Source organism: Armigeres subalbatus, chromosome 1, assembly GCF_024139115.2.
Source record: "Armigeres subalbatus isolate Guangzhou_Male chromosome 1, GZ_Asu_2, whole genome shotgun sequence".
NCBI classification, from domain to species: domain Eukaryota; kingdom Metazoa; phylum Arthropoda; class Insecta; order Diptera; family Culicidae; genus Armigeres; species Armigeres subalbatus.
In genome coordinates, this window is record NC_085139.1 from 277,189,545 (window position 1) to 277,210,159 (window position 20,615).

The window sequence follows — 20,615 nt, forward strand, 5'->3', positions numbered from 1 at the left end:
CTCCGGGGGTTCCTCCAGGAACTCCTCCGGGGTTCCTCCAGGAACTCCTCCGGGGTTCCTCCAGGAACTCCTCCGGGGTTCCTCCAGGAACTCCTCCGGGAGGTTCCTCCAGGAACTCCTCCGGGAGGTTCCTCCAGGAACTCCTCCGGGAGGTTCCTCCAGGAACTCCTCCGGGAGGTTCCTCCGGGAACTCCTCCGGGAGGTTCCTCCAGGAACTCCTCCGGGGTTCCTCCAGGAACTCCTCCGGGGTTCCTCCAGGAACTCCTCCGGGGTTCCTCCAGGAACTCCTCCGGGGGTTCCTCCAGGAACTCCTCCGGGGGTTCCTCCAGGAACTCCTCCGGGGGTTCCTCCAGGAACTCCTCCGGGGGTTCCTCCAGGAACTCCTTCGGGGGATCCTCCAGGAACTCCTCCGGGGGTTCCTCCAGGAACTCCTCCGGGGGTTCCTCCAGGAACTCCTCCGGGGGTTCCTCCAGGAACTCCTCCGGGGGTTCCTCCAGGAACTCCTCCGGGGGTTCCTCCAGGAACTCCTCCGGGGGTTGCTCCAGGAACTCCTCCGGGAGTTTCTCCAGGAACTCCTCAGGAAGTTCCTCCAGGAATTCCTTCGGAGGTTTCTCTAGGAGTTCTTTCGAAGATTCTTCCAAAAATTCCCCAAAAAGTTCCTCCGAAAATTTTCTACTGAAGTTGTTCCAGTAATCCTGCGGAAGTTCCTCCAAGATTTCCTTTAGAGGTTCTCTCAGAGGTTCCTCCAGGAATTCCTGCAAAGGTTCCTCCAGGAATTCCTATGTAAGTTCTTCTAAGAATTCTGTTGCAGTTTTCTCCAGGAGTTCTTTCGGAGGTTCGCCTAAAAATTCCTCAGAAAATTCCTCCGGAAGTCCCTCCAGGAATTTCTCCAGAAGTTCCTCTGAAAGTTCCTCCAGGAACTCCTCCAAGATTTCCTCCGGAGGTTCCTCCAAAAGTAACTCCAAGAACTTCTCCTTAAGTTGCTCCAGGAATTCTTGCGGATTTTTCTGCATGATTTCCTCTAGAAGATATTCCAGGAAATCTTCTGGAAGTACTTCCAGAAATTCCCTGAATTTTCCGTGAATTATTACAAAAGTTCTATCAAAATTCCTCAAGGAATTTCGCAGAAAGTTAAGTAAAGCAATAAATAAAATGTAAGCATTCTAAAATGATAATTGAACCACATCTTGCTTGTGCCTATTACGGACTTCCACGTGTGTGCTTATAATATGTTTCTTTAGTGAAATAATTGAGTCCAGCGTTAGATTTTGAGCATTGTTCATTACACGCTCAGGGTATCTTACTAGCTATTAACAGCAACAAGAGGTTAGCCGCAAACCACAGCAGTGATAACAATTTTCTTATCGTATTACAATTCAAAATAATTTTTGAATATAAATGTCTTTACTCCAGTTGACTGACAGTTATTTTTCACAAGTGCTCCTGATGCCATCATCTGATGCTCAATAATGATTTCGAGTAAACTTGCGTTCGTTCTGTGAGGACAGCTTTGGATATGAATTGTTTATTACGAAACTTGAAGGGCTGGAGATTCAGATATTGGATACGAGGAATGAGATCGAAGTACAAAACGAACAACTTATGCGAACCCACCATAATACGATATGGATGCCGCAGCTATTGAAGCAAGACGTGGATCATATGAAACTTGAATTAAATAATTAAAAATGTAAATTTTAAAAAGTGTTTTCAATGTGAAAATTCACAAAGAACGAAAAAACATCCCAGTTGGGTAACTCGAAACTAAAATGGCATTTTTTTGTTCACTATAACAAACATATCACCCGCAAGTGTCTTCGAAATGACGAAAAGGCTCAATAAACCTTGGGAAGCCCCGCGTTAAACTGTAATTCACGGACTGTTCCCTAAAGTGGAACGAATTACTCGATATTTCCTTTATGACCACCGAGCGATTAATGAACTAAAACAGTTTGTTCATTATCTCGGCTCGTTCAAAGCACGACTCAAACCGTAAACGCCAGAAGCGCCATTTGGCAGATTTAACACTCCTCCGACCGTGCCTCCCAAACAGTCGGAACGCTATTTTCAAATCGCTATATCTCAGCCGTTGGTGAACCGATTTGAACAATTTCGGGACTCACAAATTTTCCCGTCCATCAAGATTTGTCTGAGATGTTGAGACCTCCGATCGGACCAAAAATAGCCTCTGTGGACCTCCAAACGTCGGAGCAAGTCGTGATTTTCATACAAATTTCGTGGTTGGTGCTCACCAGCTTGATGTTCATGCTAATATTAGTAAGATACTTCGAAATCCGTGAGATTTAGAAAGCTGCCGTCTTCTACAATTTTGTTCAGGAGGCCATATCCATATTGTCGCAGATCATATTATTTTGGAACTCTTCCGCTTGGCGGCGCTAGTGTATATGGCAATACTCCGTCAGTCAAATATACCGGAGTCCGTAGGATTTAGAAAGCTGCCGTCTTCTACAATTTTGTTCAGGAGGCCAAAACCATACTGTCGCAGATCATATTATTTTGGAACTCGTCCGCTTGGCGGCGCTAGTGTATATGGGAATACTTGTTGGGTCGAATATTTCGGAGTCCGTAGGATTTAGAAAGCTGCCGTCTTCTACAATTTTGTTCAGGAGGCCAAAACCATACTGTCGCAGATCATATTAATTTGGAACTCGTCCGCTTGGCGGCGCTAGTATATATGGCAATACTCGTTGGGTCAAATATTTCGGAGTCCGTAGGATGTAGAAAGCTGCCGTCTTCAACAAATTTGTTCAGAAGACCAAAACTATACTGTCGCAGATCACATTATTTTGGAAATCGTCCGCTTGGCGGCGCTAGTGTATATGGCTGTTACACCCTCCGGGTGCAAGAAAACGATCTCAAGTGGGTTGGTGAACGAACTCAACTAAAAGTATATTTTACATTAATAATTAAACATATAAACAATACAATAAACATACAATCTAGTTTTCTCCCACAGCAACTAGCCTCTTTCTGCTCTCTACCTCTGTAGGCTAGCGGACGATTCTATATTAACAATTAATTTCAATTATAAACAAATCTAACTACAAACTTTTGAGGATCAAACTTACGGTAAGTAACGGTAGTACAATGTACAAAAGACGGTGACTAACACAGTGGAAACTAAACCTAACGATGACTCGCACCAGCAACGATCTACAAATCACAAATTACATCAATAATACATCATACTTTTCCTCACTCAGAAACATTTACAATGCTCAACACATTTCAATCAACTCATTCACAATCATACAAAACACACTATTTCATTTTTATGGAGAAACAACCATCTTCCTTCTATCTTCATTCCCAACATCAACAATCTTGTTGTGGCCGTCTCGCGCTGTATGAGCTGCGGCGACGCCAAACGACAACAAAACGAAACGCGTTCACCGCATCCTACTTCGCGTTCGCATCATTCACCCTTTCAGGGCCGTCGGAATTACCCACGGCAACAATGGCAATACTCGTTGGGTCAAATATTTCGGAATCCGAAAGATTTAGAAAAATGCCGTTTTCTTCAATTTTGTTCAGGAGGCCAAAGCCATACTGTCGCAGATCATATTATTTTGGAACTCGTCCGCTTGGCGGCGCTAGTGTATATGGGAATACTCGTTGGGTCAACTATTTCGGAATCCGAAAGATTTAGAAAGCTGCCGTCTTCTACAAATTTGTTCAGGAGGCCATAACCATATTGTCGCAGATCATATTATTTTGAAACTCGTCCGCTTAGCGGCGCTAGTGTATATGGGAATACTTGGTCAGTCAAAAATTTCGGAATCCGTAGGATTTAGAAAGCTGCCGTCTTCTACAATTTTGTTCAGAAGACCAAAACTTTACTGTCGCAGATCACATTATTTTGGAAATCGTCCGCTTGGTGGCGCTAGTGTATATGGCAATACTCGTTGGGTCAAATATTTCGGAATCCGAAAGGTTTAGAAAAATGCCGTTTTCTTCAATTTTGTTCAGGAGGCCAAAGCCATACTGTCGCAGATCATATTATTTTGGAACTCGACCGCTTGGCGGCGCTAGTGTATATGGGAATACTCGTTGGGTCAACTATTTCGGAATCCGAAAGATTTAGAAAAATGCCGTTTTCTACAATTTTGTTCAGGAGGCCAAAACCATACTGTCGCCAAAACCATACTGATTGTGTCGATCCCCGTGTCGAAACGTCGGGTAAATAAAAAACTCGTTGTAATAAGTGCAAGACTGAGTAGCCGTTCAATAAATTAAATTAAAACGTACAGTCGACCCATAATCAGTAAATTAATTTTTGATTCAAACTAAGGCCGAAGTGGCCTGTGCGGTATATAATAGTCTTCTCCTTGGTCTTGGCTTGGTTCATGGCTACACGTCGCCAACCACGCAGTCTACGGAGGGTCCGCAAGTCATCTTCCACCTTATCGATCCACCTTGCCCGCTGCGCACCTCGCCTTCTTGTGCCCGTTGGATCGTTGTCGAGAGCCATTTTAACCGGGTTACTGTCCGACATTCTGGCTACGTGCCCGGCCCACCGCAATCGTCGCGTTTTGAACGATGGATGGTTCTCCCAACAGCTCATGCAACTCGTGGTTCATTCGCCTCTTCCACGTACCGTCCGCCATCTGCACCCCACCATGGATGGAACGCAGCACTTTCCTTTCGAAAACTCCAAGTGCGCGTTGGTCCTCCACGAGCATTGTCCAGGTCTCGTGTCTGTAGAGGACTACCGGTCTAATGAGCGTTTTGCAGATTGTCAGTTTGGTACGGCAGCGAACCTTATTCGATCTTGCGGAGTCCAAAGTACGTACGATTTCCAGCCACTATGCGTCTCCGAATTTCTCTACTGGTATCATTTTCGGCAGTTACCAGTGAGCCGAAGTACACAAATTCTTTTACCACCTCGATTTCGTCACCACCGATGAAAACTCGTGGTGGGTGGCTCACGTTGTCTTCTCTTGAACCTCTTCCTATCATGTACTTCGTCTTCGACGTGTTGATGACTAATCCGATCCGCTTAGCTTCAGTCTGATGTAGGCTTCCTCCATCTTCTCAAAGTTACGTGCCATAATATCTATGTCGTCGACGAAGCCAAACAGCTGGACGGACTTATTGAAAATTGTACCACTCGTGTTAATCCCTGCTCTGCGTATTACCCCTTCCAAAGCGATGTTGAATAGCAGACATCAAAGACCATCATCTTACCTGCGCGTTTCAAAGGGTCTCGAGAATGCCCCTGAAACTCAAACTACGCACATCACCCGATCCATCGTCGCTTTGATTAACCGTGTCAGTTTATCCGGAAATCCGTGTTCTTGCATTATCTTGCTGGTCCCGATCGAATCGATGAATAGATGATGTGTGGGCACGTTTTATTCGCGGAATTTCTGCAGTACTTGGCGAATGGCGAACACCTAGTTCGTGGTATGTCAGTCGTATGTCTGCTTCAGCTGTGCGTAGAACGCTTCTTTCTCGTTATCATGTCTCACTTCGTGTGGGCAGTGCACGTTGATGATCCTATAGTTGAAGAAACTGCCTCTTATCTTCAGCTTGCACACCCTTGCGTCGATTGGCTGCCATCCAATCACACGTTGGCGCATCTTACCCAGCACTATGAAGCCGGTTCCCAGCTCGTTGGTGGTGCCACAGCTTTGGTAGAAGGTAGCCACACGATGCCCGCTTTTTCACACTTTCTGTTCTGTCCAGCGAATCTCGTGCAGCGCCACAACGTCGAAGTTATGGGGATGTAATTCATCGTAATTCATCCTGTCGCAACCTGCGAAACCTAGTAACTTGCAGTTCAATGTTCCAAGCTTCCAATCGTGATCCTTTATTCGTTGTCTAGGTCTTTGCCGAGTATATCGAGTCGTGCTATCTCTTATATTGCTCGTAATTATTGGCTTTCCAGGCGGCTTATTGACACACACAATATGTGTATTGCTTTTGCTTGAATGAATGGATTGAACATGTGATACTCTCACATTTCTGGAGGAGCTTCAGAAGAGCATGTTGAACATTTTCGTTTTTCAATTTCTCAACCTTCACGAGGAACTTCAGCATACCGTTTTTTAGACTTGTGTGTATACTTCCGCTTTGAAATTGCTTCAGCCTTTGTCTCACATGATTTTCAGCAAGACGAAACGCCAGGTCTTTAAAAAATAACTCCTGGCGACGCATATTTCTATTTTCCCAGGCTGAAAATTTTGTTGTAAACAATACGAACGAGTTTTGTAGCATCATTTCGAGATCTCCGTAAAAAACCACCATCTTTTCGTTGGCTTCGATAGCGCGAACTCTTTTGTTATCTCACCAAAATATCTACGCCGCATTTCTTTGAATTGTAGTGCTCGTTCACAAATGGCAATACGCCGGAGGAACTTTTAGGGGAATTTCTGGATGAACTTCTGGGAAAATTCTTAGAGGAACTTCTGAAGCAATTCCTGGGCGATCTCTAGGAATAATTTCTGGTGGAACTTACGAGAAAAATTTCTGGGGGAGAATGCCAGTAGAAACATCTCAAGGAATCCTGTAGGGACACGAAGAATTCTTGGAGGAATTTGCGGAGGAGCTTTCAGCAGAATTCCTGGTGCAACTTCTACGGAAACTCCTAAAGAAACTTTCGAAGAAATTCCTTGAGGATCTATCGAAGGAATTCCTGAAGGCACATCCGGAGGAATTCCTGGAGGAACTTCCGAAACAATTCCTGAAGGAACTCTCAGAGAAATTCCTGAAGGAACTTCCAAAGGAATTCCTGAAGGAACTTCCGAAGGAATCCCTGGAGGAGCTTTCGGAGGATTTCCTGAAGGCACCTCCGGAGGAATTCCTGAAGGAGCTTCCAAAGTAATTCCTGAAGGAACTTCCAAAGAAACTCCTGAAGAAACACCTGCAGGAACTTCCGAAGGAATTCCTAGAGGGACTTCCGGAGGAATTTCTGGAGGACCTCCCGGAGGAATTCCTGGAGGAACTTTCGGAGAAATTCCTGGAGGAATTTCCGGAGGAATTCCTAGAGGAACCTCCGGAGGAATTCCTGGAGGAACTTCCGGAAAAAATCCTGGAGGAACTTCCGGAGGAATTCCTGGAGGAACCTCCGGAAGAATTCCTGGAGGAATTCCTAGAGGAACTTCGGGTGGAATTCCTAGAGGAGCTTCCATAGGAATTCCTAGAGGAACTTCAAGACGAATTCCTAGAGGAACTTCCGAAGGAATTCCTACTGGAACTTCCGGATGAATTCCTAGAGGAACTTCCGAAGGAATTCCTACTGGAACTTCCGGATGAATTCCTGGAGGAGCTTCCGAAAGAAATTCCTAGAGGAACTTCCGGAGGAATTCCTAGAGGAACTTCCGGAGGAATTCCTAGAGGAACTTCCGGAGGAATTCCTAGTGGAACTTCCGGAGGAATTCCTAGAGGAACTTCCGGAGGAATTCGTAGAGGAACTTCCGGAGAAACTCTTAGAGAAACTTCCGGAGGAATTCCTAGAGGAACTTCCGGAGGAATTCCTAGAGGAACTTCCGGAGGAATTCCTAGAGGAACTTCCGGAGGAATTCCTAGAGGAACTTCCGGAGGAATTCCTAGAGGAACTTCCGGAGGAATTCCTAGAGGAACTTCCGGAGGAATTCCTAGAGGAACTTCCGGAGGAATTCCTAGAGGAACTTCCGGAGGAATTCCTAGAGGAACTTCCGGAGGAATTCCTAGAGGAACTTCCGGAGGAATTCCTAGAGGAACTTCCGGAGGACTTCCTGGAGGAACTTCCGGAGCAATTCCTGAAGGAGCTTCCGAAAGAAATTCCTAGAGGAACTTCCGGAGGAATTCCTAGAGGAGCTTCCGGAGGAATTCCTAGAGGAACTTCCGGACGAATTCCTAGAGGAACTTCCGAAGGAATTCCTACTGGAACTACCGGATGAATTCCTAGAGGAACTTCCGAAAGAATTCCTACTGGAACTTCCGGATGAATTTCTGGAGGAGCTTCCGAAAGAAATTCCTAGAGGAACTTCCGGAGGAATTCCTAGTGGAACTTCCGGAGGAATTCCTAGAGGAACTTCCGGAGGAATTCCTAGAGGAACTTCCGGAGGAATTCCTAGAGGAACTTCCGGAGGAATTCCTAGAGGAACTTCCGGAGGAATTCCTAGAGGAACTTCCGGAGGAATTCCTAGAGGAACTTCCGGAGGAATTCCTAGAGAAACTTCCGGAGGAATTCCTAGAGGAACTTCCGGAGGAATTCCTAGAGGAACTTCCGGAGGAATTCCTACTGGAACTTCCGGAGGAATTCCTAGAGGAACTTCCGGAGGAATTCCTAGAGGAACTTCCGGAGGAATTCCTAGGGGAACTTCCGGAGGAATTCCTAGAGGAACTTCCGGAGGAATTCCTAGAGGAACTTCCGGAGGAATTCCTAGAGGAACTTCCGGAGGAATTCCTAGAGGAACTTCCGGAGGAATTCCTAGAGGAACTTCCGGAGGAATTCCTAGAGGAACTTCCGGAGGAATTCCTAGAGGAACTTCCGGAGGAATTCCTAGAGGAACTTTCAGAGGAATTCCTAGAGGAACTTCCGGAGGAATTCCTAGAGGAACTTCCGGAGGAATTCCTAGAGGAACTTCCGGAGGAATTCCTAGAGGAACTTCCGGAGGAATTCCTAGAGGAACTTCCGGAGGAATTCCTAGAGGAACTCCCGGAGGAATTCCTAGAGGAACTTCCGGAGGAATTCCTAGTGGAACTTCCGGAGGAATTCCTAGAGGAACTTCCAGAGGAATTCCTAGAGGAACTTCCGGAGAAATTCCTAGAGGAACTTCCGGAGGAATTCCTAGAGGAACTCCCGGAGGAATTCCTAGAGGAAGTTCCTCTAGGAATTCCTAGAGGAACTTCCGGAGGAATTCCTAGAGGAACTTCCGGAGTAATTCCTAGAGGAACTTCCGGAGGAATTCCTAGAGGAACTTCCGGAGGAATTCCTAGAGGAACTTCCGGAGGAATTCCTAGAGGAACTTCCGGAGGAATTCCTAGAGGAACTTCCGGAGGAATTCCTAGAGGAACTTCCGGAGGAATTCCTAGAGGAACTTCCGGAGGAATTCCTAGAGGAACTTCCGGAGGAATTCCTAGAGGAACTTCCGGAGGAATTCCTAGAGGAACTTCCGGAGGAATTCCTAGAGGAACTTCCGGAGGAATTCCTAGAGGAACTTTCGGAGGAATTCCTAGAGGAACTTCCGGAGGAATTCCTAGAGGAACATCCGGAGGAATTCCTAGAGGAACTTCCGGAGGAATTCTCAGAGGAACTTCCGGAGGAATTCCTAGGAAACTTCCGGTGGAATTCCTAGAGGAACTTCCGGAGGAATTCCTAGAGGAACTTCCGGAGGAATTCCTAGAGGAACTTCCGGAGGAATTCCTAGAGGAACTTCCGGAGGAATTCCTAGAGGAACTTCCGGAGGAATTCCTAGAGGAACTTCCGGAGGAATTCCTAGAGGAACTTTCGGAGGAATTCCTAGAGGAACTTCCGGAGGAATTCCTAGAGGAACTTCCGGAGGAATTCCTAGAGGAACTTCCGGAGGAATTCCTAGAGGAACTTCCGGAGGAATTCCTAGAGGAACTTCCGGAGGAATTCCTAGAGGAACTTCCGGAGGAATTCCTAGAGGAACTTCCGGAGGAATTCCTAGAGGAACTTCCGGAGGAATTCCTAGAGGAACTTCCGAGGAATTCCTAGAGGAACTTCCGAGGAATTCCTAAATGAACTTCCGGAGGAATTCCTAGAAGAACTTCCGTAGGAATTCCTAGAGGAACTTCCGGAGGAATTCCTAGAGGAACTTCCGGAGGAATTCCTAGAGGAACTTCCGGAGGAATTCCTAGAGGAACTTCCGGACGAATGCCTAGAGGAACTCCGGAGGAATACCTGGAGGAATTCCTAGAGAAACTTCCGGAGGAATTCCTAGAGGAACTTCCGGAGGAATTCCTAGAGGAACTTCCGGAGGAATTCCTAGAGGAACTTCCGGAGGAATTCCTAGAGGAACTTCCGGAGGAATTCCTAGAGGAACTTCCGGAGGAATTCCTAGAGGAACTTCCGGAGGAATTCCTACAGAACTTCCGGAGGACTTCCTAGAGGAACTTCCCAAGGAATTCCGGGAGGAATTCCTAGGGGAACTTCCGGAGGAATTCCTAGAGGAACTTCCGGAGGAATTCCTAGAGGAACTTCCGGAGGAATTCCTAGAGGAACTTCCGGAGGAATTCCTAGAGGAACTTCCGGAGGAATTCCTAGAGGAACTTCCGGAGGAATTCCTAGAGGAACTTCCGGAGGAATTCCTAGAGGAACTTCCGGAGGAATTCCTAGAGGAACTTTCAGAGGAATTCCTAGAGGAACTTCCGGAGGAATTCCTAGAGGAACTTCCGGAGGAATTCCTAGAGGAACTTCCGGAGGAATTCCTAGAGGAACTTCCGGAGGAATTCCTAGAGGAACTTCCGGAGGAATTCCTAGAGGAACTTCCGGAGGAATTCCTAGAGGAACTCCGGAGGAATTCCTAGAGGAACTTCCGGAGGAATTCCTAGAGGAACTTCCGGAGGAATTCCTAGAGGAACTTCCGGAGGAATTCCTAGAGGAACTTCCGGAGGAATTCCTAGAGGAACTTCCGGAGGAATTCCTAGAGGAACTTCCAGAGGAATTCCTAGAGGAACTTCCGGAGAAATTCCTAGAGGAACTTCCGGAGGAATTCCTAGAGGAACTCCCGGAGGAATTCCTAGAGGAAGTTCCTCTAGGAATTCCTAGAGGAACTTCCGGAGGAATTCCTAGAGGAACTTCCGGAGTAATTCCTAGAGGAACTTCCGGAGGAATTCCTAGAGGAACTTCCGGAGGAATTCCTAGAGGAACTTCCGGAGGAATTCCTAGAGGAACTTCCGGAGGAATTCCTAGAGGAACTTCCGGAGGAATTCCTAGAGGAACTTCCGGAGAAATTCCTAGAGGAACTTCCGGAGGAATTCCTAGAGGAACTTTCGGAGGAATTCCTAGAGGAACTTCCGGAGGAATTCCTAGAGGAACATCCGGAGGAATTCCTAGAGGAACTTCCGGAGGAATTCTCAGAGGAACTTCCGGAGGAATTCCTAGGAAACTTCCGGTGGAATTCCTAGAGGAACTTGCGGAAGAATTTCTTGAGGAACTTTCGGAGAAATTCCAAAAGAACTTTCGGGAGGAATTCCTAGAGGAACTTCCGGAGGAATTCCTAGAGGAACTTCCGGAGGAATTCCTAGAGGAACTTCCGGAGGAATTCCTAGAGGAACTTCCGGAGGAATTCCTAGAGGAACTTCCGGAGGAATTCCTAGAGGAACTTTCGGAGGAATTCCTAGAGGAACTTCCGGAGGAATTCCTAGAGGAACTTCCGGAGGAATTCCTAGAGGAACTTCCGGAGGAATTCCTAGAGGAACTTCCGGAGGAATTCCTAGAGGAACTTCCGGAGGAATTCCTAAATGAACTTCCGGAGGAATTCCTAAATGAACTTCCGGAGGAATTCCTAGAGGAACTTCCGGAGGAATTCCTAGAGGAACTTCCGGAGGAATTCCTAGAGGAACTTCCGGAGGAATTCCTAGAGGAACTTCCGGAGGAAATCCTAGAGGAACTTCCGGAGGAATTCCTAGAGGAACTTCCGGAGGAATTCCTAGAGGAACTTCCGGAGGAATTCCTAGAGGAACTTCCGGAGGAATTCCTAGAGGAACTTCCGGAGGAATTCCTAGAGGAACTTCCGGAGGAATTCCTAGAGGAACTTCCGGAGGAATTCCTAGAGGAACTTCCGGTGGAATTCCTGGGGGAACTTCCGGAGGAATTCCTGGAGGAACTTCCGGAGAAATTTCTCGAGGAACTTCCGGAGGAATTCCTGGAGGAACTTCCGGAGGAATTCCCGGAGGAACTTCCGGAGGAATTCCCGGAGGAACTTCCGGAGGAATTCCCGGAGGAACTTCCGGAGGAATTCCCGGAGGAACTTCCGGAGGAATTCCCGGAGGAACTTCCGGAGGAATTCCCGGAGGATTCTCGAAGGAACTTCCGGAGGATTCCCGAAGGAACTACTGGAGAAATTCCTGGAAAAACTTCCGGAGGAATTCCTGGAGGAACTTCCGGATGAATTCCTAGAGGAACTTCCGGAGGAATTCCTAGAGGAACTTCCGGAGGAATTCCTGGAGGAACTCTCGGAGGAATTCCTGGAGGAACTCCCGGAGGAATTCCTGGAGGAACTCTCGGAGGAATTCCTGGAGGAACTTCCGAAAGAATTCCTGGAGGAACATCCGGAGGATTTCCTGGAGGAACTTCAGGAGGAGTTTTTTTTGGCCTCCTAAACAAAATTGTAGAAGACGGCAGCTTTCTAAATCTTTCGGATTCCGAAATATTTGACCCAATGAGTATTGCCATATACACTAGCGCCGCCAAGCGGACAAGTTCCAAAATAATATGATCTGTGACAGTACGGTTTTGGCCTTCTGAACAAAATTGTAGAAGACGGCAGCTTTCTAAATCTTTCGAATTCCGAAATATTTGACTCAACTAGCTTTCTTATATACACTAGCGCCGCCAAGCGGACGAGTTCCAAAATAATATGATCTGCGACAGTAAAGTTTTGGCCTTCTGTGCATATTTGTTGAAGACGGTAGCTTTCTAAATCCTACGGACTCCGAAATATTTGACCCAACGAGTATTCCCACATACACTAGCGCCGCCAAGCGGACGAGTTCCAAAATAATAAGATTTGCGACAGTATGTTTTCGGAGTCCTAAACAAAATTGTAGAAGACGGCAGCTTTCTCAATCTATCGGATTCCGAAATATTTGACTCAACTAGCTTTCCTATATACACTAGCGCTGCCCAGCGGACGAGTTCCAAAATAATATGATCTGCGACAGTATGGATCTGACCTCCTGAATAAAATTGTAGAAGACGGCAGCTTTCTAAATCTTACGGATACCGAAATGTTTGACCCATCTAGCTTTCTCATATACACTAGCGCCGCGAAGCGGACGATTTCCAAAATAATATGATCGGCGACAATATGTTTTTGGAGTCCTAAACCAAATTGTAGAAGACGGCAGCTTTCTAAATCTTTCGGATTCTGAAATATTTGACTCAATGAGCTTTCTTATATACACTAGCGCCGCCAAGCGGACGAATTCCAAAATAATATGATCTGCGACAGTATGGTTTTGGCCTCCTGAACAAATTTGTAGAAGACTGCAGCTTTCTAAATCCTACGGACTCCGAAATATTTGACCCAACGAGTATTCCCATATACACTAGCGCCGCCAAGCGGACGAGTTCCAAAATAATATGATCTGCGACAGTATGGTTTTGGTCTTCTGAACAAAATTGTAGAAGACGGCAGCTTTCTAAATCCTACGGATTCCGGTATATTTGACTGACGGAGTATTGCCATATACACTAGCGCCGCCAAGCGGAAGAGTTCCAAAATAATATGATCTGCGACAATATGGTTATGGCCTCCTGAACAAAATTGTAGAAGACGGCAACTTTCTAAATCTCACGGATTTCGAAGTATCTTACTAATATTAGCATGAACATCAAGCTGGTGAGCACCAACCACGAAATTTGTATGAAAATCACGACTTGCTCCGACGTTTGGAGGTCCACAGAGGTTATTTTTGGTCCGATCGGAGGTCTCAACATCTCAGACAAATCTTGATGGACGGGAAAATTTGTGAGTCCCAAAATTATTCAAATCGGTTAACTAACGGCTGAGATATAGCGATTTGAAAATAGTGTCTTTCGAGGCATGGTCGTTCGTGTAAGTAAAACCTATCACGGTCGGAGGAGTGTTAATTATGATGCTCATTTGAGGGCCGACCCAACATAAACTGCTTTTAATCGTGTTGAAATCTAATCAGACGTTGAAATCACTCGACTTCCAATACGCGCCTTTTCGTTTTGTGTCTCACGTCCCATAAATACATCGCATAAATAAGTTATAATTTAATTTCATTAACAGGTTCGCAACCGACAGTCGCAGCTTCAAACCAGCAACAAAGAGAGCTTACGAATCGTATTATCCAACACGGTTCGAATCCGACCCGGCTCATAATCGATGAGGCTGAGTGCTTCGATAGTATAAGTAAATTCCACCGAATCCTTCGTCAAAGTAATAATGACAGAGGCCACATTTGTGTACGGCGTGGAGTTGAGATCACCTCCACCAACAACGGCAACCAGCCAGCTCACGCAGTACGAGCGTTTTCTGAAGACTAAATCCATGACCGAGCAGCTACTAATGAGCCATCATTTTTCCTACGGCCAAACCCAGCTCCCACCGAACATGACGGTCCTGTCATCCCTGTTCTCGAACACCGACCTCTACACAACAACCGTGACGCCGTTTCTCAGTCATTCGAGTACTGCCGCGAATTTGTCATCCTCGTTAAGTCACTGGCCCGGCGAAGCTACCGCTGTGACGGTGGACGGCACCGTTGGGAATACGACGTCCAACGCGGGAAGCAATTCCAGTGCGACGGCAGCCGGCAGCCGGGGCGGTGGCGATTGGACATTTCAGAACACTGTCATTATCCTGCTGTATGCGGTTATCTTTTTGCTATCGGTGGTAGGCAATTCGCTGGTGATCCTAACGCTGGCGCAGAACAAACGGATGCGGACGGTGACCAATGTCTATCTGCTTAATCTGGTGAGTATTGTTTCATGCTACTTCCCATATATAAATATAAAAAAAAATCAAAATTTTATAAAAAAAAACTCAAAGGTGCAGCCCAACCGGGTTGTACGCAAAGGTGACGTAGGACTACGAAGCTATCCGAAATGGGCGGTATTTGTCATCATAGTTTGTGTCTCTTTATTAATATTGAGCAAACTGCTTGGAGATCAACCGAATCAAGCAGCCGAATAGCAGCTCCCAGTTGGATGGACTTTGAGTCTCTAACCGTGAAAAAGGGATTAACACGACTCATCGATCGCAACGCCACTGAAGCCACTCACTCGTCTGGCTTTCAGTGAACGACAACTGAATCCCAGAGGACACCATCCTCAAAAATGTCCGAAATAAAGGAGAAATAAACAAAATCAAGAGCGGCGCGAAACCAAACGTAAATATATTTATTTGCAACTTTCGGTTTCCAACCGTGATGGAATCAGGCGTGTATTGTTTTCTATGGCGCCGGTGGAAAAGTGAGAGGAAGTTCAAAAATTTATCAAGCAAGTCCTTTTCTTAGCTCAGACGCTGGTTGCTACTCTGAGATTGATCAGAACTGGTGCAAATTGCACTTCGATCCAAGCGAATAGTGGTTGGGATTTACCATCTATTCTCGAAGTGCACGTTTCAGCAGCTCGCAAATGTTGATCAATAAAGGCGCCAGTCAAGTCCTTACAGTCAGTTGGGAAAGGGAAGGAATGTTAATCTGTGGTTATTGTTGTTACTAGAGACCGAGAATACCTGCTGCATCTCCACAATTACCACGGGAAGGAGGTTGTGTTAGTTGGGTGGGGTAATTAGATCGGGATTCACCATGGAAAGTGATGTGATCTATGCAACTTCTATACAACGGTATTACCATTTCCTTACTTACTTACTTGCTTACTTACTTTACCATTTCCTTATCTTGTTCAATTGTTCATCCTTCGTGAGGATAAACAATCAATCGCTCAAAGTGAGCGATTGTTCATTTAAATGTTGGATTAAGAGCCCGCGTCAAAAAAAATTAGCGTAAGGAAAGTAGAGAAGAAGCGGAATTAAAATTGAAAATAAGGAGATATTAACGGCTGTTTAACCACATGTCAATCAATAATCCTAATTTTATCTCAATTTGAGGTTAAATAAGAACGCACAGCCAGACATATTTTGTTGATTTACGTTTATTTTACATGTCATTTATTTTTCATTAATTTTTTTGTGTGGATTATGAGTATGTTTTTATTTAGTTTTTTAGCTATTGTTTACCCTTATGGATCCCATTATTGCAGTTTTATTGCATTTTTTAAGACCACGAGCAAAATGCATTGCCGCTTACATAAAAAAAGAAGTGTGTTGTAGCAAAAACAAAACTGAAGCAGTAGAAAGTTTTTTAATCGTCGAATTACACATTAAGGAGTAATATAAAATTGGCAAGGACTAAGATAAACGGTTAGGAATTCAACTTGTTCGTTAAAAAAACTACTAAGAATTAACATCTGATCGTGATGCAAGCACTACTCTTAGGTCATTTTTCAATAAAAAGGCACAAAACAGACAAATATTTCAATTGTTAATGAATTATTATATGAGATTTTCCCTTTGAATAATCTATAAATTATGGAACGCTTATCTTTGGAGGGAGGGTTGTGAGAAATAATATATATGGTATAAAAAGCTTAGATATTGCAAGTTACAATTGATGCAGTCCGGTATGCTTTTCGGAGTTCGGAGTTCGCAATTAAACTGATTTATTCAACCTTAATTTACAGTCGATTATCGTTTATCAAAAATGCCTAATCAACTATTCTAGCCGGACCTTTGGACCTGCCTATGTGTGCTGACCCAGCACAAAATGTGTCGGTGTGCACCGACGGTCGCGGCTTGCATCCGGTAGGTGCACCGTGCCTTGGTGGTAACTGCTCCTCCTCTGGTGTTGAACCTCCTGGTTCTACGTCTGCGTCCTGGATGACGGTGGTTGATAAAAGGGTACTGGTATGGCGTGATGAACTTCTATGGGGTTGCCTAATATTGCCGGATTGATGTTTAACTTAGATGACTGTCGTTTAAGCCTTAAAAGAGTATAAATGACGCATATTATGATTATACAAGTGGTGGAGGAAAATCCTCCGACTATTATCCATTGATGAGCGGTTGTGGTACTTTGTAAAGTTTCCAGATGTTCCAAATTTTTGTGATGGAGTTTCTTTAGCCAATGAATATCGGTAGGTTGTTCGATATGTTTTTTTTTCTCGTTTGTCGGGTGAAGATCACTGCGTCCAGATTTTAGGACTATTGTGATATACCCTTTTGCTGTGAAATACGCAAGTTATCTCAGTAACATGTTTGTCACTGAGATACCTTGGTATCGACTGAACTCAAGACCATCTATTATTGATGAATAGAGATCCTGAGTTACAGTATGTGACTCCCCCATTCTGGCGAGACTAGCTTTATGAAGCCAACCACGTCCTTGGGGGATAAGATCCATATGTCAGCAGGCCCTAAAAAGGGCTTGCTGAGAACTTTGAACCTACGTTGGGTGAGTGCACTGCAATAGCAGAGGATGTGTTCTGATGTTTCTCTCTCCTCGTCACAGAAGCGGCAATTTGAGGTTTGGATTGCTCCGATCTTTTGTAGATGGTAGACCGGTGTAGATGTTGAGATCCCTTTTGTTGAGACCTAATAGTTGTTGGGTTTTCTTGGGGTTAATCGTTACGAGCCTTTTGGATTGGCTCGTATGGGGAAGTGCATTCCAGTTTGATGTGATTTGACTGACCATATATTTGTTCAGTTCCATTTTTACAGAGCAGTCTGAGATCCCGCAGAAGGGCTCAGGGCCAATGAACCTTTCATTAGATCCATTCCTGGCTAGCTCATCAGCAATCTCGTTTCCCTCTAGACCCGTATGTCCTGGGATCCAATATAGGTAGACTCGATTGCGTATGGATAAGTTTTTCAAAGCCAGAATGCATTCCCACACTAGCTTTGAGTTACAAGTGTAGTTATTAAGCGACTTAAGTGTTGCTTGGCTGTCAGAGAAAATACATATTTTGCAAATCTATACTTTCTCCTCAGGCATAATAACACGCATTCTAATATTGCATATATTTCCACCTGAAATACTGTGGGCCACTGTCCTAAGTGGACAGAAATTTTGTTGTAGGGCCATAGATTCCGGATCCTGTCAGATTATTCATTTTCGAACCATCTGTGAAGAAATTTATAGAGCCTGTTGGAACGTTGGTCCACCTCCTTCCCACTCCTGGCGGGAAGGAATGAACACATCGTAAAGTAAGTCATAATTGACTACCGTTTCCATCCAGTCACTACAAATTCCTATTGCGGGATTTATGGCAAATTCATTTAGTATGCTGAGGTGACCCGTAAGGTCTCCCGACAGCAGTGTTTTTGTTCTCTTTAACCTTAGAGCACTTTTTTCCGCTTCCAGCTTTATGAATTGATCTAACCGGGGCAGGTGCAGCATTGCGTCTAGGGCCAAAGTGGGTGTACTACGAACTGCACCAGTGATGGCTATGCAAGCGGTGCGTTGGATTTTGTTGAGCTTAGCCCTTGCAGCAGCCTCATTAGTTTTAGGCCACCAGACAAGGGAAGCGTAAGTTGTCCTGGGACGGACAATGGTTTTATATATCCACATGATCATACTTGGTTTTAGGCCCCATCTTTTACCAAGGGTTTTGAACAAACCCAAAGTGTATTGAGACCTTTCTGCACAACTGATTGGAGATGAGAGTTCCAATTAAGCTTTGCGTCGAGTATGACACCTAGATATTTTACTTCACTTGAATAAACTAATTGTGTTTGATTCAAGAAAAGGGGTTTCAGTTGTACCTTTCTCCGTTTGGTGAAAGGGATAATGGAAGTTTTTGTAGGATTTATGCCTAGTTGATACTTTTGACACCAGGAAAAGTGTGATTTAGGAGCAGATTGCATTCTTTCCACGATAACACTTGCGAATTAACCTCTTACAATAATGACAACTTCATCAGCATATCCAACCACGTCCAAGCCTCATCACTCTAATCCGTCTATAAGCTCATCCACCACCAGTGACCACACCAAAGGAGAAAGCACTACGCCTTGGGGACACCACCTTGTTGCTTTAACTGTGATGTATGATCCGCTCAGCTCAGAGGACATTTTCCGATTAGCTAGCATAGCATGTACCCAGGTAACAATGCCTGGGTCGAATTTTCTCCTCAACATTGCTGACCCTATAGACGAATAAGAAGCGTTATCGAATGCGCCCTCAATATCAAGAAATGCTACAAGAGCAATTTCTTTTGCATTAAGTGTTTTTCGATTTTTGACCTACCGTATGTAGTGCCGAGTTCGTAGATTTTCCACTTTGGTAAGCGGTTTGGGTTTTTGACAAAGGCATTGCTTTCATAAATTTGTGATTTATGTACTCGCATAGTACCTTTTCCATAATTTTGAGCATTACAGAGGATAAACTTATCGGCCTGAATGCTTTGGGGTTGGTTTTATCTCTCTTGCCTGCCTTCGGAATGAAGACAGCCCGGATTTGACGCCAATCGTTAGGTATGTGCCCCAAAATCAGACTCGCCTTAAAAATCTCAACCAAGGGTGGAACCAGTGTTTTCTCCTCTTTTTGGATCAACGCTGGGAATATTCCATCCATGCCAGGAGACTTAAATGGCTCGAAAGATCTCACAACCCTCTCAACCCTGGCCCGAGTGAAAGCTTCCTTTGCAACCTTTATTGCGTCTTTCTTAGATCCAGAAACCCATGATTGGATCTCTTGTGGATCTGAGACAGCAATTCCAGTGCCTTGGTCGCCGATGCTCGACTCTGGGATTGAATCAGGGAAGTGGATCTTTAACAATTCGCTCAGTGTATCGCTAGGCTCTACAGTGAGCGAACCATCCGTCCTTCGGAGGCTACCCACACCATTGGAGTGGTCTTTTGAAAGAGTTTTTTGGAGTCTGGCCACTACGGGTGTATTCTCTATGCTTTCACACATTAGAATCCACGATTTCCGTTTGGCTGACCTTATTTCTTTGTTGTAGTTCGTCAGGGCCTTTCTGTATAGGCTCCAATCGCCGGTTCGCTTAGCACGGTTGAACTCCCTACGCGCAGTTTTCCTAAGCTTCTCAAGAGTTTTATTCCACCATGGAACGTCTCTACTCGAACTAGTTGATTTAGTTGGACAGCTCTCTTGGTAGGCGTTAAGGATTTTGTTTTTAATGGATTTGGACGCATCTTCCAATTGTGTTATGGACTTGATGTGACTTTCTATGATGTACTCTTCGGATCGTAGGATAGCTGAGTAGGATTCCCAATCAGTTTTCTTAGGATCTTTAAACGTTTTTTCCATCGTTAGACCCCTTCCCATTCGAAGATGATGTGTTTATGGTCTGACATTGATATTTCTTCAGAAACATGCCAGTTTTTTTATTTTATCAGAGATAGACCGACTACATAGAGTCAAGTCCAAAACTTCCTGACGAATGGAGTTTTCAAACGTGGGCTTGTCACCAACATTACAAATGTCAATGTTCTTGGAAGAGAGAAACTGTAACAGGTATTCACCTCTGGTGTTTATATTGGTACTTCCCCATACGGTGTGATGTGCATTTGCGTCGCACCCTATGACGAAGGGGATATTGTGTCGGTGGCTATAGGCTACGAGCCCAGCTATTTCTGGAGGAGGGATTCCGTCCACGTCACCTGAGAAGTATGCCGAGACCACCAAGATCTCTCTACTGCCTCTGGCGGAAGGTACCTCCATCCTGACCGCTACGATGTCCCTTTTTATGAATTCTGAAATTGGAAAGTATTTACAGTTGTTATGTAATAAAATAACCGCTCTAGGAGAAAGCTGGCTGTCATCATATACCAACTTACATGAGTGTTGTGGAATACCTTGTATTCTGGATTTATTGACCCATGGCTCTTGAATGAGGGCCACGGTTAAATTCTCTTTGGTGAACC

At 45.0% G+C, this 20,615-nt stretch overlaps 1 protein-coding gene across 5 annotated transcripts in view; it reads left to right on the forward strand.

Annotated features, from left to right (window-relative positions):
- Nucleotides 1-20,615, forward strand: part of LOC134207625 (muscarinic acetylcholine receptor M3-like) — a 132,567-nt gene that overhangs the window by 39,282 nt on the left and 72,670 nt on the right. For all 5 annotated transcript variants that reach the window (XM_062683366.1, XM_062683362.1, XM_062683364.1 and 2 more), the window contains exon 2: nt 13,956-14,642. In XM_062683366.1, coding sequence (XP_062539350.1) covers nt 14,112-14,642 — 531 coding nt within the window. In that variant the 5' untranslated portion in view covers nt 13,956-14,111. The remainder of the gene's footprint in view (nt 1-13,955; nt 14,643-20,615) is intronic.